General features: G+C 37.2%; 4 protein-coding genes across 5 annotated transcripts; 1 reads left to right on the top strand and 3 right to left on the bottom strand.

The window, feature by feature from the left end:
• Positions 1 to 8: 8 nt before the first annotated feature.
• LOC122027222 (WRKY transcription factor WRKY51-like) lies at positions 9 to 1,547 on the bottom strand. 2 transcript variants are annotated; one of them, XM_042586147.1, is made up of 3 exons: positions 840 to 1,547; positions 633 to 761; positions 9 to 550 (listed from the first exon to the last, which is right to left on the bottom strand). In XM_042586147.1, exons 1-3 carry the CDS (start codon positions 1,433 to 1,435, stop codon positions 400 to 402), a joined length of 876 nt encoding a protein of 291 aa, XP_042442081.1. In that variant the 5' UTR covers positions 1,436 to 1,547; the 3' UTR covers positions 9 to 399. The 2 variants fall into 2 exon arrangements, with proteins under 2 accessions (XP_042442081.1, XP_042442082.1); XM_042586148.1 differs by having other exon boundaries at positions 633 to 758.
• A 2,591-nt stretch (positions 1,548 to 4,138) lies between these two features.
• On the bottom strand, positions 4,139 to 7,556 carry LOC122027221 (protein trichome birefringence-like 5). The gene is made up of 5 exons (XM_042586145.1): positions 6,955 to 7,556; positions 5,405 to 5,597; positions 4,974 to 5,167; positions 4,740 to 4,898; positions 4,139 to 4,654 (listed from the first exon to the last, which is right to left on the bottom strand). Exons 1-5 carry the CDS (start codon positions 7,542 to 7,544, stop codon positions 4,327 to 4,329), a joined length of 1,464 nt encoding a protein of 487 aa, XP_042442079.1. The 5' UTR covers positions 7,545 to 7,556; the 3' UTR covers positions 4,139 to 4,326.
• A 1,723-nt stretch (positions 7,557 to 9,279) lies between these two features.
• Positions 9,280 to 11,657, top strand: LOC122027564 (villin-4-like). Its single transcript, XM_042586549.1, has 3 exons — positions 9,280 to 9,517; positions 10,718 to 10,821; positions 11,546 to 11,657. The coding sequence occupies exons 1-3, from the start codon at positions 9,491 to 9,493 to the stop codon at positions 11,655 to 11,657; spliced, it is 243 nt and encodes an 80-aa protein (XP_042442483.1). The 5' UTR covers positions 9,280 to 9,490.
• Positions 11,658 to 14,241: 2,584 nt separating this feature from the next.
• Positions 14,242 to 17,205, bottom strand: LOC122026486 (plasma membrane ATPase 4-like). Its single transcript, XM_042585227.1, has 8 exons — positions 17,008 to 17,205; positions 16,217 to 16,336; positions 15,889 to 16,125; positions 15,013 to 15,774; positions 14,806 to 14,928; positions 14,612 to 14,716; positions 14,383 to 14,527; positions 14,242 to 14,306 (listed from the first exon to the last, which is right to left on the bottom strand). The coding sequence occupies exons 1-8, from the start codon at positions 17,062 to 17,064 to the stop codon at positions 14,242 to 14,244; spliced, it is 1,614 nt and encodes a 537-aa protein (XP_042441161.1). The 5' UTR covers positions 17,065 to 17,205.
• Positions 17,206 to 19,436: the final 2,231 nt, after the last annotated feature.

Genomic DNA, 19,436 nt, shown 5'->3' with positions numbered 1-19,436 from the left:
GAGGGCGCTGAATCAAATTCAAATCCAATTTTATACCATTCGTTACCATTCTCATACAGATTAAGATATTCCATAGGTATGTCTATACTCATTTGGATATCTTCTTTCTATCCAATTATTATTATTTAAAAAATATGTTAAAATTAATATCTTATTACTAGAGATAGAAATATATATATAATTAAAAAATAAATTAAATATTTATATAATCTACTTCTAATATTAATAATAATAATACAACAATAATAGTAAATGAAATTTATTTTTTTTAATATATATATTATTTAATTAAATATTTGGATCAGATATCGGATATCTCCTCTACACTATCCTCCGAAATTGCTATCAAGGAACGAGAAGAAGGAACAACTCAAGTAGACAGAGCACTAGCCGCCGTGGTCAACCAGAGGGCCTCCCGGCGCCGGGATTAGCCTGGCCGTGTCGGTGCTCCCCCTCGTACGTCACGAGGAGGATCGCCGGGTCTTCGGGAGCCCGCTCCACGTGCTTCCGGGCAGGGCAGCCCTTCACCCTGCTGCACTTGTAGTAGCCCCTGCGACGATAAGATAGGGACGGTTCAGATCGTGCCAAGAGGGCGGAACGGAGAGATCTGGCGGTCTAGATCGGCTACTAACCTCGGGTAAGGCGAGCCCTTGATGGGCTTCTGCCCGTACTTGCGCCAGGAGTGCTCGTCCGCCGGGATGTCCCCGTTCCTCGAACTTGTTGCCGGCACGCGCGTCGTAGTTTTTTGACGGTCCTTCCTGCTAAAGTGTATTGCGGGACAGCGTATTTTAGTGGCGGGAGCGGAGATGTACTAACGTGCGCGGACAACGAGGGTGTACCTTTTCTTCGTGCAGTGGCAGCGCCCGGCGGAGGCGGTCGCCTTGGCTCCGTCGTCATGGTGGCAGTGGTCGGCGGGCTGCTTTCTCTTGTTGGAGGACGCGAGCGGTGGCTTCCTAGCTGAAACCGCGACCGTCGCTCCGGCCGCGGGAACGCGAACAGAGGATCCTGATGCCAACTTTCTGGTCACGCTGCCGTCGCCGCCCGTAAGAGACGAGAGGAAAGACGAGCTTGACCCCGACATCATCGCCGAGGCGTTGAAGTGCTCCTTTGGGTTGGTAAAGTCCAGGGTCGCTGCCTGAGGCGCCGTCGTCCCCGTCAGTGGTGGAGTTTCTGGCGCGATGTCTTGGGATACCGACGCTTCCACTGCCGCCGGCGCTATGGCGGGGAGGGGGACGCGGCGGAAGCGGGCGTGGCCGGTCCGGTTCAGTACGGAGATCACCTGCTTGAACCTGACGACCGTCTGATCCGTGATTTCCCGGCAATCCGGCGGCGGCTGGTGGTGGGAGAGCTGCAGCACGAGGCGCTCCAAGCTGCGAAGCCCGGCGGCTACCGCCTCCCCGACGGCCGCCTGTTCATCCCTCTTCCAATATCCCATCGAATCGAAGGCCGCGCTCAACGATTCCCTTAAACCGTTGTAGAAATCGTAGCTCCGATTGACGATTATATCAAGATTCGGACGAGGAAGGAAGGAATGCCAAGGGTTGATAAAGAGACGAGGGGTCGTCACTGGTCAACGCGCAGGCTGGCTGCAAAATCCAACGGCCAGCTTCTCATCAAGATTCTAATAAACGGGTAGAAATTTCCGGAGACCCGGTAAACCGCCGCGGATAATAAAAGCGTAAACCAGGAGGTTGGAACGGGAGTCAACGCGTTGAAAAAGACGAAGACTGATTGCGTCTAGTCATCGTAAATTCGGGATGGTGTTTTCTTAATTTGCTTAAACAATCGAGGTCTGACTTGGCGATCGCCATGTTAAGATTTAACTTGAAACGTCGGATCTAAGGCAATGGGTAAAGTGGCGGAACCGGTGGGCCCGCCATGTCTCCCGTGTGGATGCGTCGACACGTGGAGCATCCAAAAAAGAGACGTGAGCGGATAGATGAGGACTCGGCAGCAATTACGCAAAGCGAGAGCTACTTTTCCTCCTACCATCTGACACATCCCCCTCCCACCTCCTCTCTCTCTCTCTCTCCGTTTCAAATGTCTCTTCTACCCTTTTTCTTTTTCTTTTTTAATTTTATTTACTTTTCATTTAATTTTATTTTTTTATTAATTTTATTTAAAAATAACTCTCATATTTATATATTTTTAATTAATTTAATTAATTATTTTTTATCAATACGATATTTTTAAAAAAAAAGTATTTAATTTTTATTTAATTTTATTTTTTAATCAATTTTATTTATTATTTTTTCATCAATACTTTATTTTTATAATTTTATATAAAATTTATTTTTTAATTAATTTTGTTTATTATTTTTTATCAATACTTTATTTTTAATTTTATATAAATTTTATTTAGTTTTATTTTTTAATTAATTTTATTTATTAGTTTTTTCATAATACTTATATTTTTTTTCAAATTTTTTAAGTTTTATTTTTTTTATTGATTTTAGTTTTTTGTTAATCAATTTTTTTATCAATTTTTTATCATCTTTATTTTTTTAATAATTTTTTATATGTTTATAATCTTTTATTTATTTTTAGTTATAAATTTTAAGAATTATTATTTGTAAATATTTTAAAAAGTATAAAAATATGGATCAAAATAAAATTTATATATTTAAAACTAACAAAAATACTAATAATTATTACCTCCACATTCATAACTTAAGAATAAATATTTTTTTTTCAAATAAATAGTACATGAAATTAAATAACAAAAACACAGAAATATATAAAATTAGAAATTTTAATCAATATTACCTCCACATTTTGCTCTTGAAGCATTTGATGGTGGTGTACCTATTACTTCGTACGGCATAAGATGACACTTATACGAAAAATTTGAAGGTAATATTGATTAAAATTTCTAGTTTTATATATTTTCATGTTTTTATTGTATTATTACATGTACTAAATAAACAAAATTGATTAAAGAAATAAAATTTAAAAATAATAAACAAAATTAATTTAAAAAAATAAAACTAAACAAAAATTAAATTAAATTTAAAATATATATATAAGTATTAATGAAAAAATAATAAAAAAAAATTAGTTAAAAAAATAAAACTAAATAAAAAGTAAATAAAATTAATATATGTATATATATATATATATATATATATATATATATAAGTATTAATGAAAAAATAATAAACAAAATTAGTTAAAAAATAAAAATTAAATAAAAATAAAATATATATATAAGTCTTAATGAAAAAATAATAAACAAAATTAATTAAAAAAATAAAACTAAATAAAAATTTAAAAAATTTAAAAACATATATAAATATTAATGAAAAATTAATAAACAGAATTAATTTAAAAATAAAATTAAATAAAAAATTAAAATAAAAAGGAGGGATAGAAAGATCATTTGAATGGGGAGGAGGAAGTGGGCGGTGTAAGAGGAAGGGGGGAAGAAATTTGCTTACGCAAGGAGGAATCAGGAATATAAATGGAGAAAGAGGAGAGTTGACTTGGACGCCCGTCGTCTTTGTCTGGCTTCATCTGCTGAGAAAGGTGACTACGCCTTGCTTTTGACGATTGAAAGCGATAGGACTCGTTTCCCACTACTGCTACACTAGATAGCAATTTTAATTTTTTTTTAAAAAAAAAGTTAGACTCCATCCTTCATCTCACACAGTCGATCTGCTGATCATCGATTAAAAAGTAATCAGAAAATTAACTTTATCAAAATTCTAACCCTTATTTTATAATAATAATAATTCTGTCCTATATTAATCAACTCAACTTTACACTGCATGACCGAAATGTATCGATACACTAAAAGTATAGGAGGGTAGTCATCTTCAAAGCCCAATCTTATATTAAAATCGAATAGAATTAATTAAATAAAAATAAATCAATTTTTTAAAACAAATTGAACCAATCGAATGTAAAAAAAAAAAATCTAATAGAAAAAATATCACTAATTTGATTAAAAATCAAATTAACCCATTTTTTTTAAAAAAATCATTTTTGATGTTAAAAATAGGGTGTAAAATTTTAATTCTATAAAAGTTTTGATTAATTTGATCTATTAGTTTAATCAAATAAAAAATTTTAAAAACAAAATTGAATCAAATTAATTAATTAAAAAAAATACTAAATTTCTGAATAATCCAAACCTATCTATTCAATTTAACTAAATTTTTAATGACCCCAATTACAGTGCAAATCAAATATTAACATAACTACTGTCTTAAATTGTTCTCTTTTTGGGATCACTCGATCTCCTCCATTTGCTTCTCTTGGCGTGCGGTGCAGTGTTCTCCAGCATCTTCTGAACTAATTAATCAGCCGAAGATCACAGAAGATAGCCTACTGTCGATGTTGCTGTTGGACAAGGGTTGCGTAGATCAACTCATTCCATGCATCAGGAATCCCTGGAAGGCACCAGTGGCTGCAATCCTGACGCCTCTTCGACGTCTTCTCGCCTTCAATCACCTTCTTGCCGTAAACAGATGGATGCCCATCCTTGCGGTAGTTGGTCAGCTTCGTCACGTTCAAAAGGACGACCGGAACATGCATTCTTTTAATGACGTCTTCTACTATCTTCATCTTCAGTGGATAGCTATCCAGCAATGCTCCGGTTTTGACTGGCTCCCTCTCTCCCTTGCATGTTCCGCCGGAATCCCAGTCTCCCCCTCTGAAGAAAAAACATGTCGATGAGGTTTTGAGAGTATAACTTGAGACTACTGTTAATCCATTGAAGTAAAAGCATTGGTGAACACCTAAAATGAGCAGCGGAATATCCACGGTAAATGATGAGTTGTTTAGCAGGATCCACGTTATGATCGATCCATCTTCCCCATGTCTTGATGGCCTTTTTATAAGCTTCTGTCGCGTCGAATTGTGGATAGAGAACACCACCTTCTTGGTAGTAGTTTTTCCTGGTCAAACAGATTCATGATTTTAACTGAAACTCTCGACAATGAAATGTGAGGCAACGAGATGAGATGGATTACCCCCTTGCAGTCTTTCCATGCGTCCACCAGTGACCAGTGTTAAAGACAAGTATGTCGGCTCTTTTCCAACGTTTGGCCGATTTGTCGATTCGATCTATAGAAAGAATAGGGTTTGAATTGCCCAATCGATTGATTCGAACTCCTTCTCTGGCTAAAAAATGGGATCGAACGAACTCGACGGTGCAGTCATAGTCCTGCAAGAAAAAATGTCTATTAGATATATATTTTTATCAGTGGAATAGTTTCCTGATTCTGTGCTCAAGAACAAAGCTAAGCTTTAGGCCGTCCAACCCCTACATTAATCATTAAAGTTTTCGCAGATAAGTTTAGAACTGTGATTGGATTACCAAAAAAGTGAATGATCTAACATAATATTCCATGAACTAGTTAACGAATTAAAATTCCAACTGGTAAGCAGAGATTTTTCTTACAGCAAACTTGAAAATGAAGTAGCCGCGTCCTTTGGTTATTTTATAACCTCGAGTTTCATACATTTTGCTCTTGTCGGGCAAGGCTTCTCGCAAAAGACACAACATTGATTCAAACTGGTTCCGATTCATGGAATCTCCAACAAACATTAACCTTTTCCCTCGAATTCTCTCCAAAAAGTCCGTTCCGTTAAACCTAAGAATCAAGAAAAACAAAAAAGGAAGCATTGAGACCCTGATGAAAATACAAAGACCGCAGATTCTTGTTGTAAAATATGGTTGTGAAAATTGGAAAACTAAAATAAGAATGAAGTTATGCCATGTAGCAGTATTTTACAACTTACAGTTACCAAGGCACAAGAATCAAACTAGTCCTAAAATATGTAAAGTAATAAGAAGAAATCAAGAGAGCAATGAATGTTATATTTCTGATACATCAATCAACTTAGCAATAATCTCAACTAATTTGAAGGAAATACATATAAACACGTACAAAAACATTTATGAACATTAGTTTCTCCAGCTGAGTTGCAATCACACACACAAATTTATGAATAAATCTCCCCCACATTATCCACAGAGGATAACTTATATAGAAACTTAATTGGGTGCCTATTTATTTGGATACTTAACTTTTTTATCAGACTTCAAGATTAAGGGACTTATCAAGCCACATGATGATTGATAACCCAAAAATTGGTTATGATATGTCTGACGCATTGTCTGTCTCCTAAACAACCAGATAGAAATTGTCTACAAAGCTGAAAATAGGTAAACAAAGAAATTTACTAAATCTAAAACATTTGTTCAATTATTGAACTTAGAATATGAAAGGAAACAAACTTAGTGCTGTTGTAACCCAAAGTATAACCCTATTGAACTGAGATCATAAGTTATTAAGACAATTCATTTGTTTAATCAAAGCCCCTGGTTCTACCAGTACCATCTATAATCTAATTTCAAAAGGTAATAACGAAGATGAATCATGAACAATCAACCTTTGATGACATAAAAATGAAAGTGGTTTCTAAGGCACATACTTCATTTAAAGGGCTTAATGAGTAAAATATTGAATCCATATGAAGTCACAAAGTATGGAAGTATTAACATGCCCACTAAAGCCTAGCTCAGCATTGTCTTTTAAGCTTCATCACAAAAGGAGCAGGATCCTCCCCGTTCTAGATGATTCAAGTTGTCCATTAAAGGACCTTGCATTAATCTGGAACGTAATGTGGATGACACATAAACATTGACATCCATTAGAGCTTTGATTTAACAAACATAATTAAATGAAAGTATCACATCTTAAAGGACTCCACATGTTAGCTTTAACATTGATTCCATAGATCATATATGAAATCTAAATGAGGTTGGCTTTGAGAAAACATGCTCCACAGCAATAAAATATTTCGATTATCTCTTCTACACATTTTTGTCTATCTCTGTTTGGAGTCAATCCCGTAGTCACACAGTTATTTAAGAAAGGAAGCAACAAATGTGATAAAATGGAAAGAAAAGGAAGCTACAGAGGAAGAGGAAGAGGAAGAAGCTACCTCGGAAGATGACAGCCGTCGGGTTTCCACTTCCATTTCAAGTAATCACTATCCCTCCTTCCATTCTCCTGGCAGGTGTAGGCTTCGTCAACGTAGGGGCAAGAATCCGGCTGATAGAGCGGATACCGCCCCTCTTCGTCTCTCTCCCACTTCCCTAGGTAAACGTCGCACTTCTTAATCCCAGCGGAATCCGCCCCGGGACGCGCCTCCACGTCCGTAGCTTGCGCCGAGTCGGCGGGTTTGGGCGGCTCGAAAGGCCTCGGAGGAGGAGGAAATGGAGGGGTCCGGTGCGGATCCCGCCTCTGAGGAACCTCCGTCACGGAAGACGGCGGATTATCCACCGTATCCTGAGGCAGGATGAAAACTTCGCGGGACGGAGAGACCGAGAGATCGGAGGAGGCGGAGAGACGAGAGTAGAGGACACGGTGGGGAGCCAAGTCGAGGAGGAGGAGGCAGAGGAAGATGAAGGCAGAGAGGGAGACGGAAGATACGGCGGCGACGGCGACGGTGCGGCAGCGCTTGGCGTGGGGAAGGAGGAGGGGAGGAACTGGCGGAGCCATTGGCGCAGCAGCGGTGGGGGGGACGATCATGCCGCTCCTATGTGGGGGTGCGGAGAAACGAGGGCGGAACGTAACGGCGGTGACCCGATCTTCCAGATACTAATTTTGGCCACTGGAGGGCAGAACGTACGACAGGAGGTGTACTGTGAAAGGGAAGCAGGAAGGTGACCGGATCTCCCGCCATGCCTTTCAATTTTAGAAATTTATTAAATCACAATTTTTAAAATTATGTAAATTACTTATCCCACCTTAAACCATTGCTACTTAACTCATATGGATTTAGTCAATTGAATGAAGTCAAACATCTTTTCAAGGAAAATCTTGATTTTGATTCACCTAGATTTAAAATTTTCTAATTTCAAAACTTTTCATATTTAAAATTTCAAACCTTGATTTTTACTCTTTTTTTTTTCATATTCAAAATTTCTAATTTTGAATATTACTTTTCAATTAATTATTAGTTTAGATAGCTATGAATTGGTAGAATATTAAATTAAAGGTATTTTGAAAAATAAATACACCAGAGAATAAGTGTCAAATTGTGATATTCAATTTTGACATTTTTGAAAGTAATGTGCATTGATAATTTTTTATTAACCCTAGGATTATGGTACAATGATAAGAGGCGGGACGAGCTTCATAAGTAATAATAGATAATGAGAGTTTAAAATCCTACCTAGCGTGCATTACATTTAGGTAGTTTGAAAAATTTGTGATGTTGAACCATTTGTTAGAACTCATTTGTGCTTCTAAAGTTATCTATGTGATCAGGCGCTCCGTAAGAACTCATCTATTCTTACCAATTTATCTTAATTGTTTTCATAGGGTCGATCGACTACTAAAAAAACTTATGACACTAAGTTATCTATAAGAACTCATCTATGTTTCAAGATTATTCTGGATGGTCGATGAAAAACTTCAATTGAATGGGCTTGGTCATTTCCAAATTAGTAGCATGATAAGATATTTTTTGTAATCAGTTTTGGGTTGACCGGGCCCATAGTTGGGCCCCAGTTGGGCCAAAATCATAGGCCTCCAGCTCGGCTCGTCCCTGACTGGGGCCCGCGGAATTGCGTGCCCTGCTTTACGAACCGCCCCGCTGGCCACGTGATCGGCTGCTCGCTAGTCGCCACGCTGTTCGCTAAATTCATTCGGCATATTCGGGGTCGGTGCCCCCACTGGTCCCCACCCCTACGTTCCTCCCGAGGCTTCCACGTCATCCGACATTTCATATCCGCTGTGCCGGAGCGAACTGCCGAGGCCGTTCCAAGCACTCAGGCCCATATCCTCTCCCGCATCGGATTCCTGGAAGTCACCGAACGCGCAACACCGAAATCACGAAACAAAAGAAGCCACGTCAGAATCAACGCCGGCTTTTGTCCTCCTCCAAAGCGACCATGATGGCTGAGTGGCTGTAAAAGAAAAGGCGCCATACTTTATTCCGTATCGACGTGTTACCCTTTCGCATACCTGGCTTTTTATTGGCCTAATTCATCATTCGCTCGCCGCTCTTCACTATTTCGGAAATATCTGTTTTTTTAGTCTTCGGGTGGCTTGGGCGGCGCCGGTTCCTCCACTCCCATTCGTCCTCGAGGTCGATCGAGCTGCTTGCTAGGGTTCACTTCGTGCCGACCTCTCCGACCCCAGTGTCGGTCGCGCCGCTCGCGTTGAACGAGTAAAGGTGTGTTTTTTCTTTGATTTCCCCCTCACGCCTTCTTAATAGTGAAGGACATGTGTTGCTGTCGTCCTGCCGTTTGCTTTGAACGAGCGAAGTTGCGATATGTATATATTTTTGTTTCCTCTCCTACCCCTTTGTTTACGGGTCGCGATAGGTGTTGCTGTCGCATTCAATTTTTAATTCTGAAAAAAACTGCGACGGGATTGTTAGTTGTTGACATTATTTCCGAGTTCTCCACCCATCTCAGGAACTGATCTGGTTTCTGAGTTTATCTCCGTGATTGTTTTGGTGTGTCGGGATGTCGAGAACTGAGGCTCGGGCTAAGGTAGAAAAGCAGATTCTTTTTTATTTTTCCTGCTTTCTTGCTACGAGTTCGGTTGATCTTACTGGATCCTTTTTGGATTTTTGGCACTGGAAATTTATTGCTTGGTCTGATTAGGTCGATTCTGAATTTGTTTTTGTACATATGCCTTACGCGGAGGCTAGTCTCTGACTGTCACAACAAGCATCCGAAATTATTCTCGCACATTCTGTTGTATTCTCAGAATGGAAGCTCTTGAATTCTGTTGATTTTTTTTTCAGTTCCAGCTTAATTATTCTTTGATAATTATTTAATATGTTGGTCTATTCAATTGATCGATTGAACATGTGTATATCCGTTTGATTCTGTGTATCTCTGGAGGTTTGGGCGCTAGTGTAATCTGAAAGTTTAGTGTCTGTTATCTCTGACTTTTTTTGTTCTTTGTGAGATAACCAAGGTAATGATCGATAATTGTCATTCTTTTGGTACTTGAAAGTAGCATGAACGCAAAGGGTACAACAAATCTACATCTTTTCCAATGAATTCTCTGATTAATTCTAAATGCTCTTGAGGGGTTGATTTTAGTTTTTGATGATAATTTCCAATTTCATGCTGAAAACTGTTACTCATCATGTTTCTTTGTAAATTTGTCTGCTGGTAATGTCATATTCACATCCCTCTTCATTTTTGGTTTTCTATGATGGCATATGCATTGTACACATAAAATTCTCCATTGATGGACTCATGGCACAAGATTTTAAAATTTCAACCATGTAAAAATACTTGTCATTAAGAACTTCTTTCTCTTAATGAAATTGTAGTTTACCTGTCTGAATTGTGTTTTTCATGTATAGTTGCATTAAAAGGTCTGGTTGATTTTCATAGGTTGTTTTGGGACAAATAATTCCGGAAGCTATTAAAATTCTTGTTAATGGGCATGGAATGCTATTATCTCAGTGTTAACTATTAATTTATTCATCTTCAGTAACTTATCTGCAGAATTTAAACTTTTAATGCTGTTTGTCTATTGTTTAACTCCATGTTCCACTAATGTATAGAATTTGGAAAAAGTACCTTACTGTGAAATTCACTTGAGACAATTATCCACTAAAAATTCAACTTTTCTAAATATAAAATGATGCACTTAGTTGTTACTTATCGATCAACATCCTGTCTCGGTTGCAATGGATCATTTGTCTAAACTATATGAATGTTTTTATGCAGAATCCTCTTGCTGGTGGCTTGAAGCCAAAACCAAGCAGTTCTCCACATATGGCAGTCTCCATGAAAAATGTTGATTCAGCTTTTCATGGAGTTGGGCAAAAAGCGTATCCTCTTGCTCAAGTTTATTTTTGCATTTTCGCTAAGTTTACCTTTCAAAGTATAGTTGTGCAGTATTCTATGGAAGGAATATTTGGGAAAATGTAAATAAAATTTACAAATAGTCTAAACTTACCCAATTTAATAACTTTATTCTACCATTAGTTATAGACCAAACTAAAATATATGTCAATTGTTTGATCTGCATGCCCTTCATGAGCTGCTATAAAATCTTAACTTCAATAATTGTTTCATTGCTTGTATGATCTATAAAAATCTGAGTTGATACTTCATCTTGCATTCTAATCTTTGTAGACACAAATAAAAAATGAAACAGCTAGTGGTGTTATCGGGTTTGTTTTCACTAGTTTGCACGATGTTTGAATAAACAGTGTTTAAGTTAAATATTTAATTGTTGACTAAAAGAATTTCTTGATAGAATAATCACAACAATGCAGAGAGCAGATTTGAGACATTGCATACAGATTAGTATGAACTAAAACAATTGAGAGAGTAAAAAAAGAGAGTTCATGTCAATTGGATCCTGTCTGGGAATGTCTAATCATGAGTGATGATGTTAAGCTCTCTTGTTGCATGAATTTCGTCAACATGATCACAAAATACAGCTATGCTACTTAAGTATTAATTTTAATGGAGTGCAAGTGTCATTTTATCGTTATATCCCTTCTGCGCATTGTGCCTACTGGTTTTGTTTTGCTTAATAATATATAGTGGACTGGAGATATGGCGTATTGAGAACTTTTGCCCAGTCACTGTACCAAGTTCTTCACATGGAAAGTTCTTCACTGGAGATTCATACATAGTTTTGAAGGTATTTTGCTAAGATTTTCTACAAATCCAACTTTAATATTTTTTATTCTTGTGCAATATTTCTTCATGAAGCTTCGCCAGAATGAACTTAGACTATCACCAACTATATGCCTGCTGTTTTTTCCCTCAAGATAGTTAATTTAAGGTGATTTGATCAAGCAGCTTATTATGAATCATGCAAATATTTCAAATTACAGTTGGGAGGAGAGAGCAGAATATGCCATACCATATTGAGTTGGAATTGTAACTTCAAATTTTATTTTATTTTTGTCTATATTCCTTCGGATGGAATGTTAAAATTTATTTATTGTTGCATACATACGGATAATTCTTCAAAATGAACATGATATTTTGTTACTTGAACTTCTTGGGTCGCCTTATGTTCATCATGCACCAATTTATTGTTGATCTATAGATTCACCATTGTCGAGATAGTCATTTTTGTTCTAATATCAATGCTATTAAAATGATATTTATAAATAGGCCTATAAACATAAGATTTTGAGATTATGATTGTCCAATGTAATGTTTACATTGTGTCAGAACAAGTAGTGCACTATTATACCTTATCTGATATTTCTAATTGATTAAATAGTCTTTGTTTTGCATAATTTCTCTGTTTTGGCATGCAATTGTTTTCTTCTCGAGTTCTAGCATACATATGGATAATTCTTCAAAATGAACATGATATTTTGTTACTTGAACTTCTTGGGTTGCCTTATGTTCATCATGCACCAATTTATTGTTGATCTATAGATTCACCATTGTCGAGATAGTCATTTTTGTTCCAATATCAATGCTATTAAAATGATATTTATAAATAGGCCTATAAACTTAAGATTTTGAGATTATGATTGCCCAATGTAATGTTTACATTGTGTCAGAACAAGTAGTGCACTATTATACCTTGTCTGATCTTTCTAATTGATTAAATAGTCTTTGTTTTGCATAATTTCTCTGTTTTGGCATGCAATTGTTTTCTTCTCGAGTTCTAGATATCATAGATGTTTCTAATTTGGTTTGCAATTGATGTTGATGATGAATCATAAACATATAGCTGGAGCCCTTATTTAATATAGATTTTCAATTTGGTTCACTGAAGAATATGATGTTTTCAATAGTCGACTGCCTAATTGACTCAAATTACTCCACTTGACTAAAATTCCACTTAGTAAAGTTGAAACAAAATGATAAATCATCAAATTTGTGAATAGAACTTCTTGAGTCAACTATCATTTCGACTGTTCCAGTTGATTGAATCAACTCATTAATACTTCATTCATTGACTAAGACCTAGAAACACCTATTTCTTGGTTGAGATCGTACCTAGGTAAAAGTCCACCCCCGAAATCAAGATTGCAAATCATTCATAATCTTTTAAGATTCTTATGAATCACTTCATGTTCATCATGCCAAGAGACGTTGGTCCCAGTCTTGCTATGCCAAGAGGCCTTCCCTTTGGGTTTTCCTTATATGCCAAGAGGTCTCACCTCAAGACTTTCTCATCAGCCTGGAGCCTCTAGGTGTTCCTCGTCTCCAAGAGATCTCACTTCCATATCTTTCTCATGGCAAGAGGCCTCACCTTCATGTCTTCCTCATTAGTCAAGAGCTTTTGGCTTTGAGTCTTCTTGATTTACCTTTGGGTCTTATTTACCAAGAGGCCTTGCCTCCTATCTTTCTCATTAGCACCTACCTCATTTGAGCATCCATCAAACATGTATTGAACTTTTGCATTTGTAAACGTTCTCTTGGTCTTCTCTATCAACCAAGACACTTATTCATTTACCAAGTATTTGGTCAACCTTAGGGTTGTCAATGAACCAAACATTCGTGAACAAGCTTAGTGTTCAGCTTAATAAGAGTTTGTTTATGTTCGTTCAATACACACAAGATCAACTAAATAAACGAGTTTGAACAACTCGTTAAACTAAACAAACAAGTTTGAACACATATGTATTTAGCTCATTAATGTTCGTGAACAATGATCGTGAATAATGTTTGTGAACTATGTTCATTAATAAAACTCTTATCAACATGCTAAATAAATAAAAAGAACTTTTAAAATAAACAAATAAATTTGAATTATCAAGCTCAATAATCAATTAAACAAGCAAAAGTTTCAAACAATCAAATAAGTTTGAATTTAGAGCTCGATAACATCTAAACTAACCAAGCCCAAGCCAAACTTGAATTGAGAGCTCGAGAACATCTAAACTAACAAAGCTCAAGCTGATAACATCTAAACGAACTAAACTCAAGCCAAGGTTCAACCAAGCTTAAGCTCATAAAAAATAAACTAAGCTAAGCTTGAACAATCATTTCAAAGGTTTGGTTCATTTTAGACTCAGCTCGGTTTGGCTCAGTTACCTTATCAAACAAGCTTGAACACCCCAAAGATTGACTCGACTTAGCTGCACCTTAACTTTCTTGGACTCAACTTGCAAGTGCAAAAGTTTTTACACCTACACAGTCGACAAACACATCAAGAAACATGATATGATTATATCTTAAACCCTTTGCACTTACAGTTGCGTGCATGATTGCAGTTCAGTCACACACGCGGATGGTCGGATGCATATGTAGCCATTATGAAACAGTTAATTTAATTTTTTGTTCATACCAAGTCTCCGCCCTGTCTCCTTTGCAATAGCAAGCTGATCACCTGAACTAAAGAAACTTAGCAGAAGATGATGGTTAACAAAATAACAACCAGGGTAAAGGAAGGAGAGTTCACTTACCTGTGATCATTTTGACATTAACGCCAAGGTTGAGAGCTCTGCGGATAGTTTCAGCACTGTCATGTCTTGGAGGATCAAAAAGAGGTAACACCCCTACAAATTGCCATGGTGCCCCTGCACTCTCTTTGGATTTCTCTGGAACTTCCTGGAGGTGAAAGGTTATCAACTTTAAAAGAAACTAGAATTCAAACATGAATAATTATAACTTCCATGGACACACAGAGCAGACCTGTCTAGCAATAGCTAGTGATCGCAGCCCACGTTCAGCATATTTATCAATTACTGAATGCACCTTAGTCCTGACATCTTCTTTGCAGTTGCAAAGGTTCAAAATCTGTTCTCAGAAGTTGAATCCCGTGAGTGATAGCAATGCATGAATGGTATGCTACGGGACAAAAAACCAGATGAGGGGAAAACAATTACCTGCTCAGGTGCACCTTTACTTACACGATGCCAATTGTCATTGCCATCGATATAGGTGAGAGCAGTTCTTTTGTCCACAGGATTGAAGGGAAGAAAATGTACTTCTCTAATACCTGCTCTCGCCTGCCCATGAGCAATGAAATTGTCGGACTTTGACTTATATTCAGTATGATCATCCTTCATCAGAAATACTTATATAGAACTTACCTCCTTTGGGTCTGCAAGCATCCCCACCATGGCAGCATCAATAGCATCCTGATTCTCTGTTCTTGATGCTCTTGCTGCCAATAGGACCACATGCTCCTTATCCACCCCTTTTGTGAAAACCTCAATAAGAAGTTTGTCGATGCTCAATTTGTTAAGAGTTAATGTCCCTGTTTTATCACTGCAGAGGACGTCCATGCCAGCCATCTCCTCTATCGCGGTCATTCTCTTTGTGATAGCACCTTGTTCAGATAGTCTGTGTGATCCAATAGCCATGGTCACAGACAGGACTGTTGGCATGGCAATCGGGATACCTCCAATCAAGAGGACCAATAGATTATCAATACCATCTCTATATCTTCTGTGCTGGATTGGATACATGACGATGATCTCAATGACCATGCCGACTGCAATGGAGCAGATACAGAAGTTACCAATGGCCGTCAGCACCTTCTGGAAGTGCCCAACTTGGTTCGTGCTGTCTACGAGATGTGCTGCCTTTCCGAAGAAGGTATGAACTCCAGTGGCAATGACAATGGCCTCTATTTCACCCTGCTTGCAAGTTGAGCCAGAGAACACTTCGTCTCCTGGATTCTTGGTAACCGGGAGAGATTCTCCAGTTAAAGCGGACTGATCAATCTTCAGCGGATCCCCTTCGAGCAGACGTGCATCAGCTGGGATTATATCGCCAAGTTTGATACTAATTATGTCGCCTGGCACAAGAATTGCCGCGTCCTGTTCACTCCAGCGGCCATCTCTAAGAACCTAATTGAGCCACCAGACTACTTCTTATTAACATAACTTTATAGTCTAGTTTTAGAATTTTAAGCTTTGAAACAAAACGATTGATCTAGGAGAAGGAACGCAATAAGCACGTGCCTTTGTCTTCGGGGCGAGGCCGGCCATTAGTGCGGCGGCGGCGTTACCGGCATTATTTTCTTCGATAAAGCTGATAGTGGAGTTGATGACGAGGAGTACGATGATGCCGATGAAGTCTTGCCAATCCGGTGACTTGTGGTCTCCGTTGGCCAAGACTATGGCCATGATGGCAGCCATCTCCATGACCCACGAAAGGGGGTTCCACATGAAGCCCAAGAACTTGAGAATCTTACTTTCCTGCAATCACATAATCCACTCGCTGTTCAGTCTAAATACTGATAGATGATGAACAGGAAGAAACACGCATAAAAAATATTTTATAAATTACCTTTTTCTCTTCGAGCTTGTTTGGACCGAAGATTTGGAGCCGATTGGCTCCTTCGTCCGTAGTTAGACCTTCTTTGGTGCATTTCAGCTGCTCGAACACCTCTTCTATGGGAATCCGTTCCTAAAAGAACCAAATGGCCAGCAAATGAAACAAAAAAGACTTGTAAAGTCGAAACCACACTGACAAGAAAAAACTGCAACTTTTCGAGACAACTTTGGCAGATTCCAGTGAAACCAACAAGTGCCTCGGTGAAAAGTTTAAATCTTAAACAAGTGGAAGCCTCAACAACCACAGACATTGAATAATCTCGCAACTACGCGACAATTTTTATACCTACTTTTTCAATCAGGGCGAGCTAACCGAGGAGACGAGAGGAAGGATCGAAAGTTAGCATGTTGTCACGGATCGGTACTTACGGAAGTACCCGAAGCCACGACAAGTTAAAAGAGTTTTCTTTGCAGTTGTTTACTCATTAGCAGAAGGAGCACGTGAGAAGACGACAAAAGCAAGCTGAAAATGGGAGAAGAAATGTCGGAAATCTAAAAACAAAAGAATGCAGCATCACATTTGCCATTGCTTTCCTCCCCCTCTTTTCCTCATCGGCTAAACCTTTAAAGCTCGAAGCCGGAAAAAAAACGCTTTCGATCGTGTTTCCATAACCTAGAAAACAATGCATGATCTACGAGGCCGAAATTATCCATTTTTCAATTGCAAAAATCTCACTCGGGCTCTTGATTCCAAAAGAAATCGATCAAAACACAACAACAAAAAGGGAAATAATAAACACTCACAAGGTCGACGGTCTCGTTCTTGATCTGCTCCAAGCTGATCGCTTTCTCGCCGGCCATTTCAGCCGCCGATGACTCGTCGACGATCGACGAAGAGGTATCACAATCACCAAAACAAAACCCTAGAAATAAACTCAGAACTCCCAATCACTCTTCCAGTGATCAAGCTAGAAGTGGCATCGGCTGAGGAAGGAGAAGGAGAAGGAGAAGGAGAGGGGAGAGCGAGCCGCGTCTATTTATAGGAAGAAGCCGGCCGTCTTCGTCGAGTGGACCACCTGTGCCTACCCACATTTTTACCCGACGCGGCCCCAATTTTCCAAAATGAAGCCCCTTCTTTCTTGTTACGAGGTTAATTAATTTATTATTTAGAAGAAAAAAAACATCCGTGGAAATGAACGACTAAAAAAAATTCTAATTAGTACAATGAATAATCCAAATGACAACCACATAAATAGCAATAATAATGTCTTTAAAATCCCGGCCCTCCAATGGATAATAAAAAAAAATAATCTTCCATGATAGAGAATTTTTTTCTCCAATAAAAATGGAATGAGCTATGTATACTTCTTAATTTTCATAAGATTATATCAAAAATTAATTCTAAAATTAATCCATTTAAAGGATTAAATATCTAATATCAATTAAATAATAATAATAATAATAATAATTTCAAAACCTCCAACACAACGACAAAGCCTAGTGGATCACCTTTTCGCATAGGCGGAGCGAGCACAAGCCCAGTGTGGGCAGCTGCCCATACTGAGTCAAGACCCACTTAAAAAATATTATTAAGAAAAAAAAATAGATGATGCAAATGAAAAAAAAAAAAAAAGTACTTGTTCATTTTGCAATATTTGATGCATGTTAATTACATTTTTTTTTTTTGCAATATCAAATTCTTTATAAAATTTTATTGCACTTCAAATACATTATTGCATAAAAATATTAATTTTTTATATTTTTTTTTTCTGTTGCTGGACCTAGGCATCGAAACCACCCTAAATTTTATCATTCTCTCCTCTAGTATTTGTTTTTTCCTAACTAAACATCATAACAAGCATATGCAGTATGTCGAAAGCAAGATATATGTTGATATTCTTCTTTTCTTGTTGTGTTTTCTATAAAGTATAAGAAATAAATTAGGCAGATGATGCCAAAACAAAAAAGACAGATGATGCAAAATAAAATTTAGCAAGATACATGACGATATGACTTGTAAAGCGAAGAGCTTTAATTGCTTCACTACTGTTGGACTGCTATCGGAACTGGACGAGGCACCCTCCGCAACATGTTCGTTAGCGGTAGCTGTAATTACCTACACTAAACTAATATCCTAACTCCGTCACTACCCTTTCGGATTTATCTTACAATTGAATAAGGAGAAAAATCATTCACCCCAGACTAATTTGATAATAAAATAAATATTTTTTAATAATAATAATAATATTTTTAAAATTAGTACAACAATGTATTATAGGATATTTTATCTTATAGAATATTTTATCAAGTGAGATGAAAAATCTAAAATGTCTAAGTGTTAGACTAGAAATTATTCATACTTCGAAATTTATTTGAAGGAGTAACGAGGAGAGAGACCGGTTCCAAGGATACCTACGGGAATTATAAAATAATCATAATTTCATGAGTACGGCCGTATCTACTTGTTCGTCTCAGGCAAAGGAAACATCAGTGGATACGGAGATTCAGATATTAATTTATATGATTTTTAGGCATGGGAATTATCATCCGGACAAATCACGTCTCCTCCATTTCTCCGACTTGTTTATTCATGTGCAACTTTGCTAAGAATTATTTCCTTGATATTGGAGAAAGAAGCTCAGAATAATTAATTAAAAAGGAGAAAAAAAAATGACAACTTGATCCTAGATATATTTATTATCTTCCGTACTATTTCTTAAGTTAGTAACTGTTAAATATTTTTTAAATTAATTAGCTATTCATATCTTGAAATGATCACGCTTTTAGTTAGTTAGTTAATTAATTAATTAAATAAATTAGTTCCAAATTCAATGTCTTCGGCCGTTACCGATGCGTTGAATTGGACTGAAACTTTGGATATTTTTTTTTTTCAATTTAATCGATTGAAATGAAAATGTAAACATAACCCTACTTTTAAGTAATAGTAAATTTTGTTGGTCGGGTTTGATCAGTTAGAAATTTTTATCTTCTAATCATAGAAATTTAATGTATATACATACATGTAATTAATATATGCATACCTATATATACACATACATGTATATATTCTGAGTAGTCAAATTTTAATCATTTAACATTACCCTTTAAATAAATCCTGCGTGGACATAACTGCAAATCTAGAATCCAAATTGATCCGGATGTTTTTATGTTTTCGATAAGATTCGATCGATTTTTCACTTCTAATTTAAGCGAGACGTGATGTGATGTGAGCG

Source organism: Zingiber officinale, chromosome 10A (genome assembly GCF_018446385.1).
Source record: "Zingiber officinale cultivar Zhangliang chromosome 10A, Zo_v1.1, whole genome shotgun sequence".
Lineage (NCBI taxonomy): Eukaryota > Viridiplantae > Streptophyta > Magnoliopsida > Zingiberales > Zingiberaceae > Zingiber > Zingiber officinale.
The sequence above is the reverse complement of the archived record's forward strand: the minus strand, read 5'-3'. Positions and strand labels throughout refer to the sequence as shown.

What these genes read in the sequence shown, in the direction of transcription:
- LOC122027222 (XM_042586147.1), bottom strand. Translation starts at nt 1,435, where the DNA reads ATGGGATATTGGAAGAGGGATGAACAGGCGGCCGTCGGGGAGGCGGTA. An exon ending in TGCCACTGCACGAAGAAAAG is followed by an intron (nt 762 to 839) that starts GTACACCCTCGT and finishes AATACACTTTAG; the next exon opens with CAGGAAGGACCGTCAAAAAA. An exon ending in AAGGGCTCGCCTTACCCGAG is followed by an intron (nt 551 to 632) that starts GTTAGTAGCCGA and finishes TTATCGTCGCAG; the next exon opens with GGGCTACTACAAGTGCAGCA.
- LOC122027221 (XM_042586145.1), bottom strand. Translation starts at nt 7,544, where the DNA reads ATGATCGTCCCCCCCACCGCTGCTGCGCCAATGGCTCCGCCAGTTCCT. An exon ending in GACGGCTGTCATCTTCCGAG is followed by an intron (nt 5,598 to 6,954) that starts GTAGCTTCTTCC and finishes CTTGATTCTTAG; the next exon opens with GTTTAACGGAACGGACTTTT. An exon ending in CATGGAAAGACTGCAAGGGG is followed by an intron (nt 4,899 to 4,973) that starts GTAATCCATCTC and finishes CTGTTTGACCAG; the next exon opens with GAAAAACTACTACCAAGAAG.
- LOC122027564 (XM_042586549.1), top strand. Translation starts at nt 9,491, where the DNA reads ATGTCGAGAACTGAGGCTCGGGCTAAG. An exon ending in GAACTGAGGCTCGGGCTAAG is followed by an intron (nt 9,518 to 10,717) that starts GTAGAAAAGCAG and finishes GTTTTTATGCAG; the next exon opens with AATCCTCTTGCTGGTGGCTT. An exon ending in CATGGAGTTGGGCAAAAAGC is followed by an intron (nt 10,822 to 11,545) that starts GTATCCTCTTGC and finishes AATAATATATAG; the next exon opens with TGGACTGGAGATATGGCGTA.
- LOC122026486 (XM_042585227.1), bottom strand. Translation starts at nt 17,064, where the DNA reads ATGGCCGGCGAGAAAGCGATCAGCTTGGAGCAGATCAAGAACGAGACC. An exon ending in GCCTCGCCCCGAAGACAAAG is followed by an intron (nt 15,775 to 15,888) that starts GCACGTGCTTAT and finishes TGGCTCAATTAG; the next exon opens with GTTCTTAGAGATGGCCGCTG. An exon ending in GTAAAGGTGCACCTGAGCAG is followed by an intron (nt 14,717 to 14,805) that starts GTAATTGTTTTC and finishes TTCTGAGAACAG; the next exon opens with ATTTTGAACCTTTGCAACTG.